Source organism: Aythya ferina (genome assembly GCF_964211825.1).
Source record: "Aythya ferina genome assembly, chromosome: 4".
NCBI classification, from domain to species: Eukaryota; Metazoa; Chordata; class Aves; order Anseriformes; family Anatidae; genus Aythya; species Aythya ferina.
The window spans coordinates 32,573,450-32,598,462 of record NC_140300.1 but is presented as its reverse complement, the minus strand read 5'-3'; the positions used below and the strand labels follow the sequence as shown (position 1 = coordinate 32,598,462).

At 38.2% G+C, this 25,013-nt stretch overlaps 2 protein-coding genes across 6 annotated transcripts in view; one reads left to right on the top strand and one right to left on the bottom strand.

The window, feature by feature from the left end:
* Positions 1-22,427, top strand: part of LOC311436511 (uncharacterized protein) — a 99,874-nt gene extending 77,447 nt beyond the window's left edge. Inside the window, exons 4-8 of one of the 3 annotated variants that reach the window (XM_084518762.1) lie at positions 336-465; positions 5,396-5,554; positions 6,715-6,783; positions 20,775-20,915; positions 21,631-22,427. In XM_084518762.1, coding sequence (XP_084374888.1) covers positions 398-465; positions 5,396-5,554; positions 6,715-6,783; positions 20,775-20,915; positions 21,631-21,658 — 465 coding nt within the window. In that variant the 5' untranslated portion in view covers positions 336-397 and the 3' untranslated portion in view covers positions 21,659-22,427. Of the gene's footprint in view, positions 1-335; positions 466-5,395; positions 5,555-5,869; positions 6,674-6,714; positions 6,784-20,774; positions 20,916-21,630 lie in introns of those variants that run through there. The other 2 variants (XM_084518763.1, XR_014692904.1) reach the window with 2 other exon arrangements.
* SYNPO2 (synaptopodin 2) overlaps positions 1-25,013 on the bottom strand; it is a 92,564-nt gene that overhangs the window by 29,888 nt on the left and 37,663 nt on the right. For 2 of the 3 annotated variants that reach the window (XM_084518756.1, XM_084518758.1), the window contains exon 2: positions 3,054-3,205. The exons of the other annotated variant lie outside the window; for it this stretch is intronic. In XM_084518756.1, the coding sequence (XP_084374882.1) occupies positions 3,054-3,205 (152 nt within the window). The remainder of the gene's footprint in view (positions 1-3,053; positions 3,206-25,013) is intronic. 3 annotated transcript variants of the gene reach the window in all.

The following is a 25,013-nucleotide window of genomic DNA, read 5'->3' as shown; positions in this document are numbered from 1 at the left end:
GGGGGCTGCTGGATTCCATCACATTATGCTATTTGGGTGATCAGTTGCACTGCTCTTAAGTACAGATAAATTATAGAAATCCATAAACATTTCCATGTTGGATATGAGACTGGGGGTGGGTCAGCTAAATGTTAGCCTTTATTGGTAGCTGAGTGATTGTGTGTATGTATGAGAGAGAAAGATTTCCACCTTAAAAGGCCTTTGCTACTTATGGATATATTTCTACTCTATATAGACATAAATGTGTATCCATGTGTCAAGAAGCAGAATACATGGTCTGATCTCTTTTTTGTTATTTATGATTCTGTTTTGTCAAATTATTATTTTTGTTTCAGGTCTTTCCAGCTCTCTGCAGGAACAACATCCCTGGTATAATTCCAGGAAGGAAGCAGAACTCATGGAGTCAGCACAGCAGGGTTTGTCTCAGAGTCATGTTTTACTCCCTACATGGTGCATTTCATTTTGGTATGCATTGAGCACACTCCCTGCCTACCCCTAGAAATTTTGTTTCTAGACTCAGCAGTAGCCCAGGAGTTGCTAACACTGATGTGAAAAGGGCAGGCTAGCTTTTCTGTCCCCACTCTCAATGTTTCCTGGATACATCTGTTCATCATTTGTTGGGAAGGTCAGTAATATGCTTCCCCACATGGCATCTGGAGGGTGCTTGCCCTGCAGGATGTCTCTTTCCTCTGATCCTGAAAACCAAAGATTTTGTGGGCATTGCTGGTCAGGAACTGACTGTGGTTTACAGGAGATCAGGAAAACATTTCTAGACATCAAAGCCCCAGTAGCATTTCAAAAACTACTTTAAAATCTAATTTTTCTACCAGTGAGTTCAGTAAGAGCCAAATTAGGTCAACAATAAATGCTTTTGAAAGTCTCATCCTTTGTGTAAATAGTTCAGGAACGGTCAAAAGCCTTCCAAGAAGAAATACTCTTCCATACTAGCGAAATAAGTTTGGATGCAAAGATTACCATTGGAATACCACTTTAATTAGGCATTATTCCTTCCTTATGATTTCTAGCCTTTTCATGAGATGGCTACTCAGGAAAGGAATGACTTGCTTCTCATTGTTCTCTAAGAGTGTGATAAGACACTTCCTGAAAAATCCTTCTGGTGGTGGTGTTGATGGGCTATTACCCATAAAGAGTGTGACAAGGAAGGAGAAGCATTTCCGTTCATTCTCCCTGCCAGGGAAGATACTGACAGGAGGTACTGGGAGTTGGGGGTGATGAGCTGATGAGAAGAAATTCACAGATTCTTGTAGTTAATACCTTTAGAACATTTTAGTCACTTTCAGGGCAAGTCAACTGTTGAGCAACAGCAATTTTCTTGAAATTTATCAGAAACACAGTTTCATTCCATGAAATGCTGAATTACAGGTTATAAACACTCTGGTTTGAGTCTGATTTTCAGAACACATATCACTGTTCACCATATATTCAAGCAGAAGCAGTGGAGTGAATAGAAGTTGTGCAGGCACTTTCAGCTAGAGCATAATGTGGTTCATACCAACTGAAATGTCAGTTAAAGAGCAGCAGCAAACTAGGAGTCAAAGCATATGGAATTATTTGTATGGCTGCAAAGCAGGCAGCCAGTCAGCGACAAATATAATTTTCACAAGTGCATTTCCAGTTGTCATGCTATGAATTAAAAACATTGGAATGTAGATATCACATGAGGAGCATTCAGATGATACACTGCTGAACCAGAAACAAGAGGTATGCGCTATGTAGAAGGTAAGCTGTAATGTTCAGCTATCACTGTTCCCCTGATCTCATCACATTGATCCACTGCTTAGCTGAAAACAAGATGCACACTGGCCATGCAAAATGTCTGTTATAAACAAAATGGGTATTCTTTCAGAGCATTTTGTTTTGAAGGCAGATTGTGACTTCAAACTCTGAGACACTAGGAAAAGTTCCCCTTACACAGGTTGCAGAAAACACAGAGGAATGTCACTTGCTTTTTTCAACATTCCTGGCAATGACAGGCAAGCGCCTTTTTTCAGCAGAGTCCTTTCAGCCTTTCCAGTGACACTGCTCTGTTAGCTGTTGTGATGAATCCTGGCCCTGTCTGTCCTCCTCCTTCTGCATGTGTGAGAACAGATACAGGGAACTGCAGCAGTTCAGCAGGGAGCCATAATTCCTTACAAGGAATGGGAAAGTCTGAGGTCTTTTCTTCCTCTTTTAGCACATGCTGAAGGCAGTTCAGACTTCATATTATCTGAATGCACAAAGTTTGGGAAGAATGTGCTCACTGTTGGTGGTTCCCAACTCAGGACATCATATGTTAAACTGATGACCATTACAGAACCCCCTAGGAGTAGACCAATATTCAGTGAGCAGTAATGCTTGCTTGCTCATAAATTCACATGAAGGTTCTCTACTCTAAGAAGCTCAAAAAAAAAAAAAAAAGTGAAATTCACTATCACCAATTTATAAATGGAGAAGCTGAGATCCAGAGAGCTGTAAGTGTCTTGCCCCACCTCATCTAGTGAAGCGATAACGGTTACAAAAATAGAATTCATGATTTCCAGACCCTCTCACCCTCCTGACTACTCACACATTTTGCCACCCAAGACGACCATTTGCTATGTCATCATCAAGGCATATCTATGTAACACACTTTCTCCATCTGTACAGCCTTTGCTTTTTGTAAGCCTCACTTCCCTATCTATGGGGAATAACAACACTTCACTACTTCAAAGGGGTGGAGAGAATATTGAACTCAAGACTCTGCAGTATGCAGATACAGTAGTGGACACCTTGTAAGAAGCAAGGACGGTTAATAAGAAATAAAATTGTTATATTTGGAGACTGGATTCTTAATTCTGTGCCTGAACTGTGCTGTTTGAATTATATACTTAATTCCTTCAGATAAAATACTCTGTCTTCCCTCGCTTTTCCATACCAACAGATTTACAGACACAAATAAGAATGCTATCAGAAGCTCACAGTAGAAGTCTGCAAAATGAGTGCATTCAGCACCAGCATTTTCCACATGGTTCACCAAACAGAATCGCACCAAAGCATTCTGAGCATTCCTGTACCTCTTGATAAGCATCTGCAGGACGTCAGTCAAGCTTTCCATCAGAACGATAACTTCAGCATAGGTTAAGTCTCCACAGGGTTTGCCATTGATAGACACCACCTCATCCCCCTCACAAAGGCCAGCTTTAGCTGCTTTGCTTTTGCTGCGAACCTACAACAAGTCAAAAACAAAATTCCAAATTGCACAATTAGTGTTTATTTGAAAACAGCAGCAATTATGTCCCCAACTTAATTTTATCTGTACGAAATGAAAAAGATCAGTGTTACTGATCAAATACAAATTTCTGGTAACACAAAACAATAACTTGTCCCATTTGAAGTTAATACTGCTCTGGCCAGTAATAACAAATACAAAAACTTCTGCTTTATTGAGCTTGTGAGCTTGATGTCAAGAAGGATGGACTTTTTTTTTTTTTTTTGGAGAAACGGGAGACATGGAAGTTTGGGTTTGGGACACCAATCAGTCAGAGTCTAGCAGAAAGGCAAAAAAATCTCAGTAACTTCAAAATAGAAGACTACAAGAGCTGAAATCCAGGACAAGATTTCAAAAGAAGAATGTATAACGTCGGGCTACTCTAGGCAGAATATCAACACCTGCATGCTATTAGGGCTGTACAAGTACGGATTTCTGATATACTGGACACTTTTCCTTACATGCCCAGCCATAGGTTTAGTTGCCAAATTATAAACTTCTGAATCACTGAAGTCCTAAATCCATGTTTAGTGATCTGAATAAGTTCCTTGATTTATTAAAAATTAAGACACTACTGTTAGGGTTCAGTCTTCCCCATTAAGTACTCATTCAATAATCTGTGCAGCTTGGTTTTTGCTATTTCACTCCTTTTTCCATTGGCAGCATGTTATAACTTATCATAGTTTGTGTATAACAAAGCCTAGACAGCTTTAACACCACTCAAGGTATGCCATACAGTAGACTGCTATTTTTAAAATACATATTTGGCAAACAGTACATTATTATTAACCAGGATACTTGCAGGAGTATTTTAGAATGACACATACACATAAAAGGGTTGTCCTTGGGTTCATTTCTCTGTATCTTTTATCTGTTTGTGTGAGTACTTTGGCCTTAGACAATACTCAATTGATAGGTCAGTACATCATCCAATGTGTTACAATGATTAATAAAATCTTCAGAGTACTTTCTTGAAAATTTTATAGAAGTAGCATAGCTCTATCACACTCACAACAGCAGTCAGTCCCCACTGACTCTAGGAGAGTTACTTCTGATGTATACTGGTCCTGAGCAACTAGTAGTCCCAGAGACCTATGGAATTATCCCCAATATGCTGATAGGCTAGGGTCTAGGAGTCATTTCTGGAGGCTATTTTGAAGTTTCTTGAAGTCAGAATAATGTGTAGAATGAAGAGTGAGATTGAACATATTTTTCTGTGGTGGGGCCATAGATCTTTGTTGTTTCGATTTATGCATACCTGTATGTCATATTATGGCTTTTTGAGCAGTGAAGAAACAGATGGCCGGTGCATACAGAAGCTGGTTACTACCTTGCAGGGGAGTTAACATTTACAAATATGGAGTGGTATGCTGCTGTGTTTATCTTCCCTTAGGCAAGAACATAAACATCCTTGTACTTTGGGAAGAAATGAGTTTAGACAGTCATTATTGTTGTGCTTCATATATGAACTAGGATTTAGGTTAATTTTTTGTTATTGTTTTTTGAAATTGGAAGTTATGCTGTTAAAATTTTACAGGGCACCCCAAGCCTGAATATAAATATTTAATGTGGATGCTAGGAAGAATGTAGAGTGACCCTTTTTCTAAAGACATGTGAACAGTAATTATAGTAACATGTGAATACAGAAATAGTGTAAGGTGATACCTATGAAAAAAGAAAGCTTGTTTCTGATTCTTTATTAAGTGTCTGAGAAGATGGGGTCAGTTCTGCCATAGATCACTATTACAGCTGTCTAAGGAGAGAAATTGTTACCCATTCCATAACTTCAGTGATTTATGTCAAAAAGTACATATGTGCAATGTTAGTACATCTATATAAATTATATACAGCTCAAACAATTTCATTATTTTTTAACAGACTCCTTGGTAGCATTCAAAGAAAATAGACCAGGACATTAAACTTCTTTTTACTGTTCTTGAAAGGGCCCTTCAGTCCCTTTTTCTCCCTCATGAATTGTTGAAAGATCACTAGTTGTGAGATACTTGGACCTTTGTAAGAAAATTCAACCCCTTCTTTGACTGGACATGCAGGAAAGAAATTTCTGTAAGTCACTATACATCACTGTCTGGTTCCATTGCAGTTCATATGCACATTAGAGCAAATTTCCTATCCATATTATATTTCCAGGTTTATCTACATAAATCAAGTCTTCAACATGATTTTACCATCACAAGATCACACTGTGCATGCTGTACCTATTGATGGTTCTCCTGACTGTGTCAGCCTTTTTCTCAGCCCCTCCCCAAGGCACCTGTGCCTCCTGAATTTGAACAACGTTAATGTAAGGTAACCTCAGTATTACCCTGTTTTTGGTGTTTCTTTGGGGGGAATAAAAGGGAGGAGAGAGCACTCACAAAAAACAAGCGAGGGATTGTATAGCATATTATAATAGTAAGTTCTAGCAGGTTGCTGCTAGGGTAGAAATACACCATCATCATTTGTACTGCTTTAGTCTCGGGATATGACCAGGTTACTCAGCAACATGTAGACTGTCTTACCAGACAAGCTGTAATCATTTTGGATGTTATTTATTTGTCTTCACTGGAAACCCACAAAAATGACAAAAATAATTTATTTGTATAAACTTTTTTTTTTTTTCAGATTTCTGAAAAAAAAAAAAAAAAAAAAAAAAAGATTTGTGGAAACTAGGATCTTCCTGGTAAAGGAGTTGCTTAATGAATGGTTTTCTCTCAAAGGAAGTTTTGGCAGGAAGCCTTTGGCCAGCTCACTGGGAAATGGAAGCTGCCTTTGTTACCAGAAATACAGTTTGGCCACAAAGGGAACAGTAAGACACCTTTACCAGGTTCTTGGGACCTTAAAGTAAGGCACATATGATGATGAAGCAGAAGACATTCTTCCAAAAGCAGTGATTTCTGTTGCCTTATACTGCAGCACAAGCTTCCCCAGTTACTTGTTGCCTGTCTGCTTTGGGATGGAATTTTCCTTGGGAAGGACAGATGTGGTTTTTCTCCCCATAATTTATGAATGGGATCTCACTACTAGAAAAATATGTTTGTAAAAAAAATTCATAGTTTTTCAGTACTTGCAGTACAGGCATAACACAGCAAAGCTGAGCCTGTACCAATATACTAATATTGTATCGATATTATTATTATTTATTACTCAAGTTGCATATCATGCTTTTATTAGACTGTCTTTTCTTCTAATCACAAAATTTCCAGTGAAGTGGCAAAGGAACTGTCTACTCCCAATTCCAGAATTTTTGAGGAAATTATTTTAGAGGGTGTATGTGCACTGCAGTAGTACTGATCTTTTTTGGTCAATGCTGCACATGTTTTGCCCGTAATGAATTGTACATTTCTGATTTCTTAAGTCTTAAAGTGGTTTAATATATTTAAAAATAAATAAATAAATAAATAAATAAACCTTTGTCATTAGCCTTGAGATTATTCTGAGTCAATTGTTATAATATTTTCTGATTTCAGGTTTCTAGATTGCTGCGCTGCTAGAAGGTTTGAAGAGCAGTGCTGGATTACTTGGACAGTTTACCTGAAGTACGTCATTTCTATTTGTTCCCAAATAACTCCCAAGTCCAGAATTTCTCACTAGCAGGAATTCTACTAGCTCCTTAAAATGTCTAGTGATGGGCAATTCTTCATATCCACAGAGAAGGAAAAAACTTCTTTTGTGAAGAACTTAGCCTACATTCTTGTTATCTGAGCACCACAAAGGGGCCAGAACACCACTGTGCAATGTGAGCCATCCGAAGAAGCAGTAGCACTCCTCACCAGGGCAGAAGGCCCTGGGGGAAGAGGGGTGGATGGCTCCTCCCTCCCTTCACCTGGTACCTCATCACATGCAGCTGCTGCAACAGGGGACTAGGGCTCTCCAAAGGATTTTCAGGAGTCTCTGAAGACTTAGGCTAGAAACTGAGTAAGGCATCAGGAGGATCAGATCTTGGTTGTCAGCAGTTTGATTTAACGGGAGATTATTGGTGTGAAAGGCTGATAAAAGAGAATGTGTTTCTCTCTATTTCTTTCCCTTGTGGAGGAAAAAGTAAGTGGCCTGGCAGCACCAGGAAGAAGCAAGGAACTGAGCCTGGGGACTGCTGAGGTGGGGCTGTGGGTCTAGGTATAGTGATGCACTGATGAGAGGTAACATCCCAGAGGCACAGGTATGTGGGGGGAGAAGCATGGTGTAGTAACTTAGTGTGGGTTGGTGGTAGCTGCAGCCTGATGCTGGTATTGGGGCAATCGTGGGTGCTTGCAGCAAGTGGCAATTTGCAGCAAGTCAAATTCTTAACCAGCAAAAGATGGATAAATTGGGGGGAATATGCTGTAGCTGTTCTCACACTAGTACATGGCACAAGAGAGGTTTTGTAGAAAAAGCCAATGCTGAGTGCCCAGCCTTCACGCTGCGTTCACTGCAGTGGTTTTACTTTAGATGAGCTCTAGCCCAATTATGTGACCTGAAGACCCCTTGCCAAGTACCACGTGTTAGATGTTCTCCTTTGACTTCATTTGAAAGCAGTGCAGTTTATACAACCCAAACCTCTTCTGTGATACCAATCAACATGTGGTAAGAAGGGGTAGCAAGGAAACTTACTGCTGCAAAATGTAGCCCTGGTGAAGATAAAAAGCTAAATTAGGTGCACCTGTTATTTGTGGGCTGCAAGTGAATGCATAGACAGCAACTGGGGCTCAGCTTACCAGCTGATGATCTAGGTTGTGCATCTGAGCCCTATAATATGAAGATCAGAATGCTGATGTATGTTGAACCTGATAACGAGGTCACTGTAGTTTAATGCAAGGCAGTTGCACTCGTAGATGCTCAGTAGTCCTGGTACTCCAATTGCCCAACTAAGACATGTATTGGAATACTTCATAGTGTTGTTTGTACCAGTGACTTCTTGGAATGATATCTAATCTTATTTTGGTCTGCTGCTAGGACCACAAACCTCTATGTAGGAAAAGTGTCTAAGTCATGTGCTTGAGACATAGCCCAACTGCGCATTTGCTCTGAATGAGAAGCGATGTCAGCATGAGCATAAGCCATTTAGCCTATTCCTTTATCTATTAAAAGTACGACTTTTGCAGCTCTAAAACATACGTATATTGGCACAGATATATTCTGAATTCAAAGAAAGCTTTCCAAAACTTATTATTCTCACAATTATTTATTGATCCTTTTCCAGTTTAACAGCAGCAAACAAATAGCAGAAAATATTTCCATTGGATAGAGTAGAAGTACACTTCCCCACAATTTTTGTTCCTTTCTCATACATATGGCGTTGTTTCTTTAATCAAAGGGTCAACTCTGTAAGACTGTCTTCAGTTGAATATCCTGTCTAATTCCTGAAGCTTTTTCTGAACTGTTGTGTGGCTCTCAGGCTTGAAGCCAGTGTCATTGGGCCTTATTTAGGCGTGTAAGTCCTCAGTGAAGCCACAGTTCACAGTGTTGATCTTGAGCCTTTGATGGCTCAACATGTTTCATTATGATGAGACAAACATATGTTGCCCACAATAGCAGAGCTTACCAGGCAAATGAGATTTCTGTAGGTCAGCTGCTTGTTTTCACTGTTGGTCGCTGCTTTAGTTACATCAGCTGCAAACTTTACCAGCAGTGACTTTGTGGTTTCTTTTAGACTGATGACTGAACATCAGTAGCAAAGTGGGGTTAATAGGGATTTGTCCTTGGACTACTGTTTTGCCCCTGTTGAACAATGATTTTCAATTTAAGGTTACTTGTTCAGATCTGATAACTAGCCAGCTTTCAAAGCAGTATTTTTTGCTGCAGTAGTAATCAGTGCCCTTAGATGTCTTGCCAGCATCAGTAATGCATAACTGTGTTTAAAAACTATCTGTTAAATAGGTTGTTTTTAATGAAAATAATGATTAACCTTAATCTGGGGATTACAAACAACCCTAACGTTGTATAGTCTCTTCAATCTCGCTATTACCTAACAGAGTAGCTTTGTTTAAATGTGCCTGGACTTGAGATCTTTAAATTTTTTCTCCCACTGAAGTGGTGACCTATTTTTTGCTTAGGAAAAAAAAAAAATCAATTTAGGCCTTTCCATTATATAGAAATTGCATAATAAGTGTTCTATTTTATAAGTAGTTTCTATCTACCTGCAACGTTGCAGGATTTTCTGCATGTAACAATAAAATTTTGGCATCTTAACTAAGGGCAACATAGTACTGCCACAATCAAATGCTTATTGGCTAGTTGCTATAATAAATTTAGCTAACTAACATGTTTCTCTTATTTATGCTGGCCTTAGAGATATTTAAGTTAATGTAATCAATACTTAGTTTAATTTTATTGAGCATTAGCTCATAGTTTCCAGCAGTTACATTTCTCATTAATTGATTAGCTAGATGTTAGTCATGAAGTTCAAGATCAGGGATCAAAGATCAGTGTTTCCTGTATACAGCCTTTAAAAAACAGGGAAAAAAACAAACAAACAAAAAATACTTTGTCTCTTCTATTAACAACCCTACAGCAAAAGCAGAGACTAGTAAATTTATTTAAGTAGAATTAATGATTTGCAGTGGTTTATTATGAACAGGAAGCAGAAGCACCGACTGCTGTAATTGCTAGTGTTTCTAACAGTATGAAATTAAGGAATTAAAAATAAAGTTACAAATGAATTCAGGTATGCTTTATCATAAATTGTAGGCCTAGGGCTTTGCTGTATGACATCTATGCACACAGAAGTCTTTTAGACAAAAAAAAAAAAAAAAAAAAGTAACTTTTAGTTAGAAAGCTTTTCATTTTTTAGACAAACAGAAACATCTCTACAGTAAGTTAGGCCTACCTGATAATAGGTTTGGATTTTGGGGGATCTCTCTAGATCTTTTAAGTACATTTCCCAACCTGACAGACTTCAGGCTGGTAAGCATTGATCTTGTTAAGACAAAATCTTGGGTCTCAGCTCATAAACAACTTAATGCAAAGCAGCATTTACTGGTACTCCTCAGTCCAGAGCACCAGCCCTTCCAGTGGCAGTGTTCTGACCCTTCCCAGGTGCGTGGTGGGATATGTTTGAGATACTCTGTAATCACTCAATCAGTAGAGGAGATGCAGTGACAAGCTCACCTCAACTCTTTTTTTTTTTTTTTTTTTTAACCCAGGCTCACAATGAGAACAACCAAATGGAATTCCTCCATCTTAATATATTCTTTCCCATCCCCAAGCTTTGCCTTCAAGCAGTAGTTTTCATTAATAAGAGCTATGCATATGGCAAATTATAAGATTATGGACTGTGTCAACTCAAGTCTTTAGAAAAAGGGGCCCTGTTTCTCCTTTGCTTCTAATACCTATTAGTACCCACACAAAAATTCAAATATGAGTTCTCTGTTCCCAAACAATGAGGGGGAATTTGGGGGAATGTATGTAGAATTTGCACCCTAAGACTAGTGAAAGCATGCAGAAGTGTGTTAAATGATTAAATTGATAGTTCTAAGCTATCTTATGATAAGCTATCTTAATTGATAGTTCTAAGCTATCTCCTGAATGGTTTTCCTGGGAGCAAGCATTGAATAATGAAATACCTTTGGCTTGCAAGTTAAGCACTGAAATATTTCCTTAACCAAATTTTTTCCAATAGCAGGACAATGATATTGGGAATTTGGCAGGTCTGCATATGCTTTTTTGTTTCTGGTCTTAAGGAGAAGCTTTCTAAATTATTTTTTTAATGGGAAAATACAGCATTAGTGAGGTCAAAGAAGAAAAGAGTTAGTGCATTCAGGTACGTTTTTGTTAGTTACTGTTCTTTAGTGTCTGATACAATTCTTCAAGTGTCAGATTAAATCTAAAAAGTCCTTCCAGAAGATGAGGTAGGATATTGCTCTTTGAGTTCATGGGAGTGCTGCCATTGATTATCACCAAGATCATCATTAGAAAAGTTGAACAATGATATAATGTTATGCTAGTTTATGGCAAAAAATATGTGCTATAGGATGTTAAACTTCATAAAGTCAAGGCTCTTTTTAACTTTAAAACCCATTGATCTACTTTCCTGGAAGGTTTTGGGTTCTCTTACCAACCCACAGCTAAAGCAAAATTTTAATCATGGTGTATTCATGTAAAAATTCATGGGATATTCTTGCAGAGGGGTGATGGTATCATCTGATTATTAGTTATTGTATAACTCTGTCTCCAGTCAGTCCTCCTGTTGGTGAAATTACACTTCTTGAGTGCACTGGTTCAGTCTGCTAACTATTGTGTCCTCCTTGCCATAATGTGAGAAGTACATATATAAAGGTACAGTTCTCTTGATGGTATTTTTGACAAATGCAGAAGAATCAATTTATTTGGTACAGCTTATACATACTGTTGTGGGAGGGTTAAACATGTTTGACCCGTTGTGTATTGACGGAGAACTTACTTCATTTGGAACCAGAAAGCAGACTGATCTCGGTGAAAAGAAAAGCTTGCTCAAATTCCCTAAAGCTATGCCTAATGTGCTAGTGTATCGTCTTGCTAGTGGTTGCCCTTCTCTGGCAGAAATCCAAAGCTAGCAGCTGAAGAAGGGGTGAGATAATGACCTCTGAAATACTGATCTGCTATGCTGGCAACACAGCGAATTTCCCAATAGCGAGCTTGGGTACAGCACTTGAAGTCTGTTATTTGTTTTGTGCAACACTTCTGGTGGATAGCCTAGCTGTGGATTATCCTTTTCTTGGGACATACTACTGTGTGCTTAGTAGCTGATGAGTCAAAACTAAAACGTTATGCTGATTTTCACTAGTGCTGTTTGTGACTTGGCTCACATATAACAAGGAGAGGAATGATTCTGCTACCTCTCAATAGTGTGTCTGTGCCTTGTCTTGCTCTGTTTCTATTCTGCCTTTCTTTTTGTCCTGCTTGAATTGTGACTGGCTGTATGCTTTTTGAAATCCTACCCAACTTTTATTTCTTTGTGAACATTGTACTTATGCTCTCCTTTTTTTCTTCCTTGTTTTCCCTCTGTGCAGAGAGGTAATTCAATTGCCAGTGCTTCTTTAGCTAGTGCTTTAGTACATCAAAAGTCTTTTCACTCCAGTGTAGCTTATAGCCTGGAGAAAATAATTTCTGTGATGATAAAAGTTAAGAGAAGATATTATGGCCCAATACAGATGAAAAACAAAAATGTCTGTATCAACTATTATGGAGCAGTTAGGTGGTAACAATGCAAGTAGTACAATAGACAGTGCTTATGGTAAGCATGCCCACTGCCTAATCTGGTCTGAGCTCTTGTCATTGATACAGCAGTGGAAGCTGCACACGCGCACCGTTAGTATGGTCTTAAAACCATGCAGTACGTGTTTCCAGCAGAAAAAGCAGCACACTTCTTATATCAAAATTGCAATCAAAAAACAGGTAAACGAAAGGTGAAAAGCAAAATCTGCCACCTGAAAGTAGGTACTTATGGTGGTACTAAGATAATACTAGGATACATGTACACTGTTTCAAAGAGAACCGCTTTTCTAGCGTGAGTTTTGAGAACTACTGGTAGAAGAAGTAAAAGGTGCGTGAGAAGTAACTGAAAACTTGTGCACTTCCAGACGTGAAGTTCCTTTTCTTTAAAAGGTCAGCAACTTTCTAGGGGGAGAGAGAGAGAGAGAGAGAGAGGAGAGAGGGGAAAAAAAAAAAAAAAAAAGTGGATTCTTCTTCTGTTGTTCTCTATGGCTGTGAGGGAGTGGGAAAAACTGGCCATATGCTTCCTATTTGTTTGATTGGGAGATACTTGATAAGAGGTATTTTTTAGTCCATTCTATGGACATTATGCAGTACTGTAACAAAGATGCATGAGCTAGCTGCAGAACTAGAGAGTGAGATAACTGTACGGGGAAGATACTGAACAGGCATGCCTGAACCATGCCAGCAGCTGCCAGCCTCTAGGAAGAGTTGTTCCAGGTCCTTGGAGACAAATGGAGGGAAACAAAGAGTATACAGAAACTGAGGGTGGGGTGCTGGAGTCAGAAGCTGTTCTTGGTGCTAAAATACATTCATATGGCTTTAACTGTCAACTAGAACAAATACATACAAAGTGGTTTAGGAATGGGCTGTTTTAAATTTCTCAAACAAAATTGTGGTGCCAAGGCAAGTTCCTTAGAAAAAGGATGTCACATCAACACAATTATAATTTTCCTTGATGGAGTAAATCTTGTTGGGAGAGAGCTCAAATATGCAGTCCTGTATTGAGCAATCTTCCATAGTCATTAATTGCATTTTTGTGATTCTACGAGTCACTGCACTGACTACTCCATTAATGCTGTCAGAGCCGATACCAGAACATTTAATTACTTGTGTCTATCCTTTTAAAACACTGAAATAACACCCAGTTTTTCTAGGCCTCTGGCACTGAGTGCCATGTTCTGACAAAGAAAACCAACATTAGCTGTCCAGAGGCCTGCTGAGACAGCTTTCAAAAATTCTGTATGTAAATTAAAGAGCAAAAGCTGCTACTGCTTTTGCAGCAGCATCACGTGTGAAATGTGCTGATGTGGACACTGCCTTTTTTTCAGTCATAAGTGACAGTGGGAACTGGGGTTCCAGACTCAGATCGGGATTAGAGGAACGGCAGAAACTGGTGTTTTTGCTGTGATGAGCAGCTCATGAAGAACACCAGGTGACCACCATTCCTGGATTGGATTACTGCAGGCAGAGCCTCAGGGCCTAACACGGTTTTAATAAACTGGGTTACTGATTGCCATAGTCAAATATTGGAGAGCATGTTCATGGGAGAATGAGTGTGTGGATCCAGGTTGTACTATTTTGGCTAATAATTGGTCATTTTAAGCTGCAAAGTCAATTAGGATAAAATTTGCTCACATTTATCTATGGTGGAGGTTGGATGGGCTATAATACATTGTGACTGAAATTGGGATAGGTTTGCCTCAGGAGAACTGAGGCTGGTTTGTGAGTTTCAGCTGCAGCTAGTTTTCCTGTATCTCAGACCTATAAAACTGCATAATCTAGGATTAACTAATTTCTGAAAGTATGTTTATGAATGAGATTTCAGGCAGATTTGCAAGTCCAAGCTGTATCTGGTTACAGAGCATACACAGCTATAGATCTATACAGAACCTGATAATTTGCAGTTTTCTGCTTGGACAACATTTGGCTGACCTTGGGCACAGACCTGCGCAACAGTAAAGTGTGCATTATCCCAAGAACATCTCTGGGAGAGTCAGACCACTCTCAGCATCTTCCTTGCTGTGGGTCAGGGACAGCAAGGAAGAGAAAAGACTCACTTTGAAAAAGAGAATAGACCATTACCCACTGGAATGTTATTGAGCATTGCAGTAAAAATGGTGCTGAGAAGTATGGAAAAACCTTCCTGTCTTGAAGGGAGAATGGGGAGGTTGGAGGGAGCTTCCTGGAGCTCTTTGCATTTTCCTGAGTTTAATCCAAAGCATGTCTGTGTAATTTGATGTTTTGTCCTGTGACCTGCCTTTCAGACTATGCAATGTTGGGAGAGGGGAGACTACTTGGAGGGGCAGGGAGAACTGGCTTATTAATTAGTGACATACAGGCCATAAATCCATCTTACTAGCAGGTAAATGAGCCACTCAGCTACTAGCATGCATTTTGTCAAACCCACTCATTCCTAGCTTCATATCCTGTATCAATTACACTGTCCTATGTGGCTGCACCATCTCATTTTCTCTCCTTTGGTCATCTGCCCAAATTCTCTTGGGGGGTGGGGGGGACGACAGGCAGAAAGATGAAGGAGGGAGGGAGGATTCTCATTACTAATCTGGATAAGAGACAACACGTTTAATCCTTGGAGCAAAACTAGTCCAGTTGACAGTTAAAATGAAATCATTATTCACTCTGCTCAGTACATTCCCAGAAATGGTATTGTTTATGACAATCCCTTACCATTATGTCATGAGTTTGCAAATATACAAGCATGGCATATGATCATCCACCCAAAAGGAATAGCAAAGGCAGCAAGAAGAAACAAATGCCGTCTTGCAGGTTTCTGTTTCAGTGAGGGCTGTAGCTATCACTGTCAATGATGTCAAGGTTATACTGAAATGTGTGCCCAATGATGTATTTCTTGCTACTTGCCTCACTGCCTAGGCAGCAATTCAGTCAGCACCAGAAGGATTGTGAAGAGGTAACCAGAAGCTTTGCCTCACTTCCAGTGGAGCAAGTAGTGTTTATTAAGAGAGCTTTCTGTTTGTACGATGTTTGGTACAATTGGGCCTGACCTCAAATTGCATGGTATGGTGGCTTTGGGGACTTCCTAAGTACAAATGAATCAGAATGTTCAAAGAAACCTAATAGCAGGAGCAGCTGGGAAATGCAGCATCCAGATAATATACTTTAAACAGTTATTGTATTATGCACATATAAAGAGGCCAGTGCCTACTCTTAAAGCACAAAGCTCCAAGTTACAGAAGTGTGAATCAAACAGTGGCTCAAAGTCAGCTGAGAGCTCAATACAGGGATTGAGTTCCAGCTGCCATTACTTGAGGTCATCTTTAGCTGCACTGTTCAGCTAAATAAAACATAGAGTCAGACTGAAGAAAATGGTCCTCAGTGCAAGCTGTTAGCTTTATTTACCAGGATTTCACATTAAACACCACCATTTTACTCTCTTGAACTATTTATTTTTCTTTCACTTTTCAAAATACCTTGACTAGACTTGAGCTTCTCTACTTCCTGAAAAGTTCTCTACTGAACAAATTTCACAATTTCTTATTTCACTGGTTTACTCAAATTTCATTGACATTTCTCTGTTTCTTTGGTTCTTCATATTTTAGACAGTTCATGGAAATGAAGTGGTATTGGCCATGGAGTAGTCTCAGATGGATTTCCCAGAACTCACTAATTAAAACAAAACAAACAAAGAAACAAAATCATGCAAACTTAGTTACCAGTCTTCTAGTGTCCCTCACACTTAATGGATGATGTTTTGAAACAACCTTTCAAAACTGAGAGCAACAACAGGCCTAGCCATGGTATTATTTAAGCAGGGAAGCTCTGCAAAACCAGGTTAATGTTTTGTGAATGTCAGTACATTCACAAAAAATACTTTCACATAGATGCCTCCCAGTGTCTTCTGCCTGCTGTCGTGGACAACCCCTTTTTGGTGACTTGTTGGGGAATTCAGATGTTCAACAGCCTCACCTCTCCCTGATGGCTCAAATAAAGCTGGCCAGGAAAGCATTAGTGGTGGCTCAGGGGGTTGCTGTACACCATGCTGATGCATACCTACCAGAGGAGGTCAGTGGTCTTCTTCTGGATTTGTTTTTACAACAGATGAAGCACAGTTCCTGTGCTTGTGCTTGAGACCCTAATGAGGGGGAAAATAGTGGGTGGAGATTCTCAAGTGTTGTTTCCAGATCTTCCAGGGAACTAGGAGATGGGATTATTCCCTCTGTGGACTTTGCCACTAGTTATTTAGCCCTGCGCTTTCAATTAAACAATTAAAGTCCATAATCTGACATAGAGATTTCCTTATCTGAGTTTTTCTTTTTTTTTTCTTTTTTTTTCAAAATTTCTCTTACTTTAATTTGATTAAGCTTTAGAACAGTCATAGTTGAATTGATGCAACCCCTCAAATAAAATTCATCCTTCTTTTTCAGTGGCTTGTTCTAATATGGCTTTAACCCCAAACAATTATAAGAAAGTAGGAATAATCTATTGCAAAGATTTCCTTTGGCACACCCTTGATACTTTCTTGCATAGGCAGTCCTTGAACCCATTTGTCAGCTTGTGCATGTTTCATAAAATTGACATGGAGATCAGTATTCATCAGCTGCCTTTCAGCTCTCAAATAAAATACAGTGTAAGGCTATCTACCAGAATTCCAGTGTGGGGCCAACCTGAGCAAAAAATGAGGTGTCTTATAAGTAGAGCATGAGACTTGCAGTGGAACTAAAGACTGAAAGATCCTAGCACAGTCGTGTCTGAGCAAGTTTGACAGAGGTGCTGAGCTCTGTTTAGTGCTCCTGCACTTAGAGTGCTGCAGAATCAGGCCTATCCTTACAGTCTCCAGTTCAGGCATGCTGACAGAGTTGATGGCTTTTTCTTTCTCTGACTTTAGTTACGAGAAAGTTCTCGGCATCTTCAAAAGCTGGACCAAGAGGATTTGTGTTCCCTTTGCATTTTCTTTTCTGTGTATTCCCAAGAGGAATGTCTGCCTGAGAACTGGAAAAACTGCTACACTGACATGTGAGATTTCTGTTTGCTTGTTTTCGTCTGCCCTTCTGTCCTCAGTGCAAGTGTTGGGCTTAACTCAGGGTAATCTTGCCCAGTCAGGCAGTCTGGGAAAGGCTGGCAGTTGTGTACGAAGGCAGGGGGAGGGGGAAAGAAAGGGTGTTACTTTGCAGAGCTGTAAATCCAGCACCTTTTGCCAGTGCTGCATTCTTTTTTTATTGCTTGTTTCTAAGAAGCTATTGCTGCAACAGCACTGACTACAAACAAAATCTCATTTACTCAGTTCATGACAGGTCATGCATTTTGCACATTTGTGGGACACTTGCAGAAGAACTGCAGAGCGCACTTTCCAAAACTTCAGTTTGAAATGCAACAGTTTCCATGTTGCCTGGCACTTCAATGTCAAAGAGATTTCTATTTTTAGAGAGAGATTCTACTCAAAGAGCTATATAAGGCTGTGCTGAGGAGATCATTACTTTTTTATATAATATAGGAGAAAACTTGTTACTTAGTGAGGAAGAAAAAGGACCTGATTCTTCTGTGTAAAACTGGAAAACAAAACAAACAAACAAAAAAAGATACTCTGACTTGGATGTCTTTTGTGAGGAGAGGGAAGAGAAATCAGAACTGAAGACCCAGTATTTGTTTTTAATGTTATTCTAATTTATCACAAGTTCTTGAAAATATTGTTTTAGCCATTAAAAATGGTTAAGAAGGCTCTTTATTACAACTGATGATGCAAGAGAGAAGGAATGGTTCCAAGCACGGTCTGGTGCCAAAAGACAACTTACTGTGCAAACAGGTGACAGCACTGGGAAAACCCTGCAAGTTATCATCGTGTCCCGCATGAGAAACTAGGTAAAATTTGATAGTACAGATTCGGTACTTCCAGCTATGTTTTTGTTGTTGTTGTTATCCAGAACACAAAGTGCACTCAAGCTGACTGAATGCTGCAGGAGGAAAAAAAAAAAAAAAAAGAAAAAAAGAAAAGAAAAAAAAAAAAAAAAGTCTGGTGGCCTAAGAGTAGCTGTCACAGTCAACAGCAGAAGAAAGCAGCAGTGTCTAAAATCCTGGCTTTCAGCATGGTTTGCTAGGGAGCCTTATTCTGAAGCCTATTTTTTCCTGATGTAGAATCATTCAGCAAACATGTAACTCTGTGTTACCCTTAGTATCTAATTTTGTATGAATAGATAGGAAAAAGGTCTGAACAGAACTGGGTAAAACTGTTCTCAATTAACTTTCTCAATGTCATTTCTGCCACTGTTTTAAGAGGACCATTTGGCTTCCAGGGAATAATATGTCAGTGAAGCAAGGGAGACTCTCAGGTCTGGCCAAGCTTTCGGAGGCAGCCCAGGTAACACTGGTTTTAGCAGCTGTTGGAAATGTTAGCACAGCAGTTAGGGCCAATATGGTTTTGCTTGAGTGAGGAGTAGATGAGGTAGTAGTGCTAAATTAAGGACACTCCTCCATTTCTGCTGCAGTCTGACATGGCTCCTAAAATGAATTCTAAATGGAGTCAGAACTGAACTGATTCTGTTCTTAACTTGCCTTGGTTTTATATTTCTGTTTTTGTATTATCTAGCTAGCTGTGATATAACCTGTTTGACTTCAGGTGAATAAAATTATGTAGAACCAGTCTATTTGAACTAGGGGTGAAAAAAAAAAAAAATGGAATTGCTGTCTGCATTTCAGTAACATAAGAAAAGACAGCAAGCAGTCTTGTGTCATGCAGAAGGCAACACAAGGCAGATTAGTTGGTGGCAAGGCAGAAGCACAGGCATCAATTTCCAAATAGTCTGCACTAGGGAAATTTCTTATCCATCCAATGTATTGAACCAGGAACAGCAGGAGAAACAACACGCTCTGTTTTGACACTTGCTCTTCAGAAGTACCACTATCAATATTGAAATGTATCTTTAAAATTATTTTGAATATGTTGACGTGCTAGTCCTGGCATATTGTTAAAAGTACCAGAAGCAGTTTGAGTATATTGGGGAACCGCTGCTCTGGCCAAACTATTGTGCACACAGGTACCTTCTTAGATTTATTGGTGAAATCTGTCTTATGTACTGTCTATCTTGGTTTTGAATATTGGGCAGGAACAGAACAATTGGATGACACTATTGGTATTGCAGGCATTTGTTATGTTGTGAATATAGGGACTGCACTTAAAGGAAATAAATTAGAAAGAGATCAGTGAACTGGAGAGGAGGTAAATTTTAACAGGTCTCTGCACGTTTCAACAGAGCAACACTGCCCCTAAGTGGCCGAGTTACCGGCCACAACAACAACAAAAAAAGTCATCCACATAATTTGAGTGCTCACTTTACTGCAAATGTGCCAGAGCAGTACACTATTACTTTTTATGACCAGAACATCTAGGAGCCACACGTGAGATATTAAAAAAAAAAAAAAAAATGCAGGTAACTGGAGTAATTGTAAGGGATTAATCATGATAAACCTAATGAACTTGGTGATAATTTTACTGTGTGGTTCTAAAAAAGGTCTTTTGCAATGTCTCATTCATTCCCAGAGTACCACAACAGAAACCAGCTCCTCATCCTTCCCTACCTGTGCAAAGAACTTAATTCTGCTTTGAGCTGAAATTTTCTCCTTCCTCTTTCCTAGGAAGTGCCTCTATACCTTCCCTTGCCTCACCGAGAAAGCACACAAGAAATATTCCCATGGCAGTCCTCTCTTCCTTCCTAAATGTCATCAGCACTGCTGGCTTACCCTGCAGCAAAGACACATTCCTAATTTGATCCACTTCGCAGCTGTCTCAAACAGGAATCCCAGGCTGCCTCTTCCCAGTTCCTGAACAGTCTCCTTCTGGGCATAAACAAACCTCTACACTGTCTCCTGAACAAGTAGCTGGTTAAGGCTGTAGAGGTTAATTCAGACCACTGTCTACTATGCATTCCCATGGCAGTGGACTTTATACTTTCCTTTTTATTAATAAACATAGCAATTGTATGATATTGAGTAGATATTTTTTTAAATGCTGTACATCTGGTCAGTCGGTTGTTTTAATATATTCTCAATTAACTTTTTCAGTGTCATTTCCACCACAGGTTTCATGAAGTAATTGTAAGATACTGTTTTCTACACTCATATTAGTTTTCATTTTCTTATCTGTTGTACAGAGGAAGACTAGAACTGGTGACTACTAAATAAATGCAAATTTCCGTTTCATGGACACTAACTCTTTAATAACAGCATAAATCTATTACAGTGTTACCATTTGTAAAATGTAATATGGGTGCATTAATATCATATAGATGCCTAATCAAAATAAATAAATAAATGCCTAGAAGCTCAAAGGTTAAATTCTGAGCTAGAGAAAGACAAGTTTTAATTGAGCTATCTTTTTGTTTATTTACAGTGAAGTATATAAACTTTCATCAGTCAAGCTTCTTATCCTACATCGGATGGGTATGTTGGAAAGAAAGTTGAAAGGGCTGAAAACAAAGGAGATGACTTCAGACCTGAAATTTTCATCCTCATTGACTGATCATCTAAAATGGTGAGTACAAGCTTCACAGGATGCATATTTATTCATTCAAATTGGCTTTCTGTTTATTTGCAAATACTTATTTGATACTAACTTCAAAACTTGATTGAATACCATTAGAAAATTTGCAAAATTTTTCTTGAACTTTAATGTTCATCTTGTATGTGTCTCTAAATAAATATGCTTCTGTTTTCAGTGCATAATATTCTAATGTTGTTAATGTATTCTGAAAAATAAAAGGAAAAAAGTACTTAAAGGATGCAATGAGGAAGGTGGGAAGCTCAAACTGTTCTTTAGAACTCTGAAAAAAGCAGTATTTTCCTTCTGAAATACTGTTGTAAAAGACAAATAAAATTGAGCAATGGCATTATGCTGTGTACAAACACCATCAGTCTGTAAGTCATGATTGTACAAAGTTTTGATCATCAGGCCTCCTCTAAATAGCTGAAGGTTAGATCAGCAGCACAAAATGCATAGTTACAGAAAACATCTGTATTTTGTTTGTGTATGTAAGCCTGAATTTAGTTAAGCACAAAGATTTGCTTGAAAAGCCACTAACTTCCAAAATATTTATAAACACATCACTAATCTTGGAGTCCTTTTGTGTTTATATGTTTTAGAAAAGTATTTGCCATAATAATTATTCTGAGAGTCCAAAACAAGAGGTGAAACAAACTAGGTTAAAGAAATCAGACAGAGAAAATGTTAAATCATTTTTCTATTACAGTATGTCTACGTTTGGGAAAACTAATTGACCAGGCAAAGTCTGAAATTATTTTATTTATTCATTCATTTAATATTATAATACTTAAGATATTATAATGGTAGGAACAATTTAATGGGGAAAGATGAATGTTTATAAAAAAAAAAAAAAAAAAAATAGGAGGGAGGTCGATATATAGTCCCCAGCAGGAGTTGTGTATATCCTGTTGCCAGGAAGGTGAAGCTCAGAACTTTTTACAATCCTGTTAAATTGGCTAGCCACAGTATCAAGGAAAACTGCACCGTTTTTGTAAGGCCAGGTTTATGCAAGTATTACTCAAGCTCTTTATGCTTGATTGTCTCGCTGTGACCAGACTGCAACACCTTTCACTTCTCAAGTATTCACCCTTTCAAAATTCTTGTCTCAGACTAAATAAAGATTTCTGAGCATTTGTTGGACGGTATGAATGTTTCTTTCAAGAAGAGCAGAAGAGTCTTTTTGGTTTTGGATCCTAGATATTTTTTTCCATATCACTCTCGCAGATTTCACTGATTCTCTGTCTGACTTCAAAACAATGTTTAATGACTTCTTTTTGGCAGTGTGTGTTTGTCTGTAATCTTATGTGTTTGTCATTAAAACTATATATATAAAAATCTTATATAATAAACACGAAGTAAATGTGGGAGATTGTTTGCCTTTCATCCCACTGTTCTTGCTTTCCTGTGATATGGAAAGAAATATAATACAAATTATACTGAATTATCATGAAGTATATGTATAAAACCACAGCTGACACTATTAAAATTGTACTTTAACTACTACCTCCATCTCTAGTTTTATGAACTTTTATAAAGTATGGTAACTGACTACCATATGGTAGTTATAAAGAAAAAACATACGTCAGAACTATACACAGTTGGTATATGTTGTTCTGAGATTGTACTGAAGAGTTGACTTTCATGTTAATCCATGTAAATACTAAATGTTTGGACAGGGCATCATGATTTTCTTACATGAAGAAAGATGTTTGTTTTTTTTTTTAATTCTGAGAACCATGTTATATCTTTGAGAGCACCGCGATAAAAATGGTCATCAATCATAGTCATGATGGTTTCGGCCACAGCGAGGTCACTCTGGAAGATAATATTTTTAAAAAAAAAAAAAGTATCAATATATAAACTTCCATATTGGGGGGTGGATGCAAACTGTATGTATGCTGTAGCTAAAGGGAGGACAATAACTGATCTTGACAGGACTCCTTTAGGATGTCTTGTGTCAAAATAGATAGTTGGAATAACTGATAGTGAGTATGGGCATAGCTGAAACTGTCATTCACCAGTCACGTGAACAGCTGAGACAGAGAGGAAAGTTGACAGAAGTCACCATGAATTTTATTAAGACAGTAAGAACAGTATTTGAGAAGAACAGAAAGTGGCAAAAGACTGTTAACTACCAAGCAGGGAATGGACAGTGTTCAATATAGGTGAGTAAAGAGGATTTTCCAAACTATGGTCTGAATGTGGCTGCTTAAGCAGACTGGCAACATCAGTGAGGACTTTCACAGAACACCACATATGGTAGTTGCTTAGAGTGACATCTATGGTTTGTTGTGTTTTTTTTTTCATTGATGTTTTTTTTTGTTGTTTTTTTTTTTTTTCTTTTTTAATGCACAAAACCAGCCCTCAGTTTAGAGCACTTCTTGAGGATTACTGGTTGTTTGGTGTTAGCTGCCTCTTTCCCTCTTCAGCGTCTCTTGGCAAGTTACTGTGAACCCCAGAACATATGATGTGGCAGTGTGACATTTTTTGTATATATTTGAACAGGGTGGGAAGTGCTCAACAAACTGTTGAATTGGAATTTGCATATTTGCAATGAGAAATTATGCTATTGGAATAGGTGTGATGATACTATCTCCAACTGCTACGTGTATATTGAGATAAAAATATACTCGTCATTTTCACCTTGTTACTGCCCCTGTTGCTGTTGTTAAACTTCTTATGAGCTCAGTGACCTAAGTACCACTACATTATGTCATTACACCTTAAATACATCAAATATATTTAGATATAAGGCATACAATTTTTTAGTAGAGTCTATGCTGTACTGAAAATCCCCCTGTATACTAAATGTAGTTCAAAAAGCTGCTTGCACTTTTAAAATCTGAAACTATATATCATGCTGATTAGCACTGGAAGGCCCAAATATCACTCTGAACAAGCTCGCTTAGTTATTAAAGGTAGAATGGTGAAATTCAATATTGCCATTCAACCTCAAGTTTTATTACCTTATAGTAAGGTGCTATGTTGCACTATTCTAGTGGGTTTTGAAGAGCCTGTCCAGAATGCGTACTTTCCATTGCACTATATAGACACACCTGATGTCTTGGTTTCAGACATCAGCATCTCATTAGTTGTGTAGATAAATTTGTAGTCAAAAAAGACTAAATCTCTGTTTATTCTCAAGTAAACACCATCAAATGAATGACTGACTAGATTCTCATTTACTCTAAGGTCTGAAATCTGGGTGGAGTTTTAAATATTAAATGATACTGAAGATCCAAGACCCTACATGTCTGAACTTCTTGACTGTTAATTATTTTTTGTATTACTTTTGCTTTGGTGAACACATAACAGTACCCTTTGTACAAAGCAGTATAATATAGATCAAATATTTTACTTTAATGAAATAATAACAAAGACCTTTACTCTAATTGCATGCCATTTTAATGGAAAGCTTTACTGCTAGTACAAAGCTTAATTCTTTTTAAGAAACAGGTGAGACTATTGTTTTATTATTGTAGGTTTTCCCAGTCAGTTTACATTACTGTTTGTCAAGAGAAGTTAAATTGTTCCCTAGTGGCTTTGCTCTCATCTAAGACAGTAGAGGGCAGTGAATCCACTACACAGAAAAACAAAAGTGCCATAATAGGATCATTTTTCTCTTTCCTAACAATCACATTTCCTAGACATTCCCTATCAGAAATGGCCATTGTTGGGCACGTACAAAGTAAATTGCAAATCTGTGTAGATATCATGATGGTTTTTGTTTTCTTTTTGTTTTCTTTTTCTTTGTTTGTTTGTTTTTACTTAATAGGCCAAATACAGGCACAATTAGATGAACTATGTTTATTTTTCTGTGCAACTGTTACTTGCAGACCAGCGTACTGTTTGCTACCCTGCATACATATTGTTAAACTATAAGTTTTCAGTAGTTGTCATTTTATGTTGCAAAAGAGAAACATGTCAGAGAAAAAGAAAGGGAGATAAGGCCGAAATTAAAACTCAAAGTAGTACTGAAGACACAAAAATTATATTCTCTGCAGCTACAGTTCTGGGTGGTGCAAATTTCCATATCTAAATATTTTTTTGACAAAAGTGAAGTATGAAAAGTTGTTCAGTTAGGTGGGG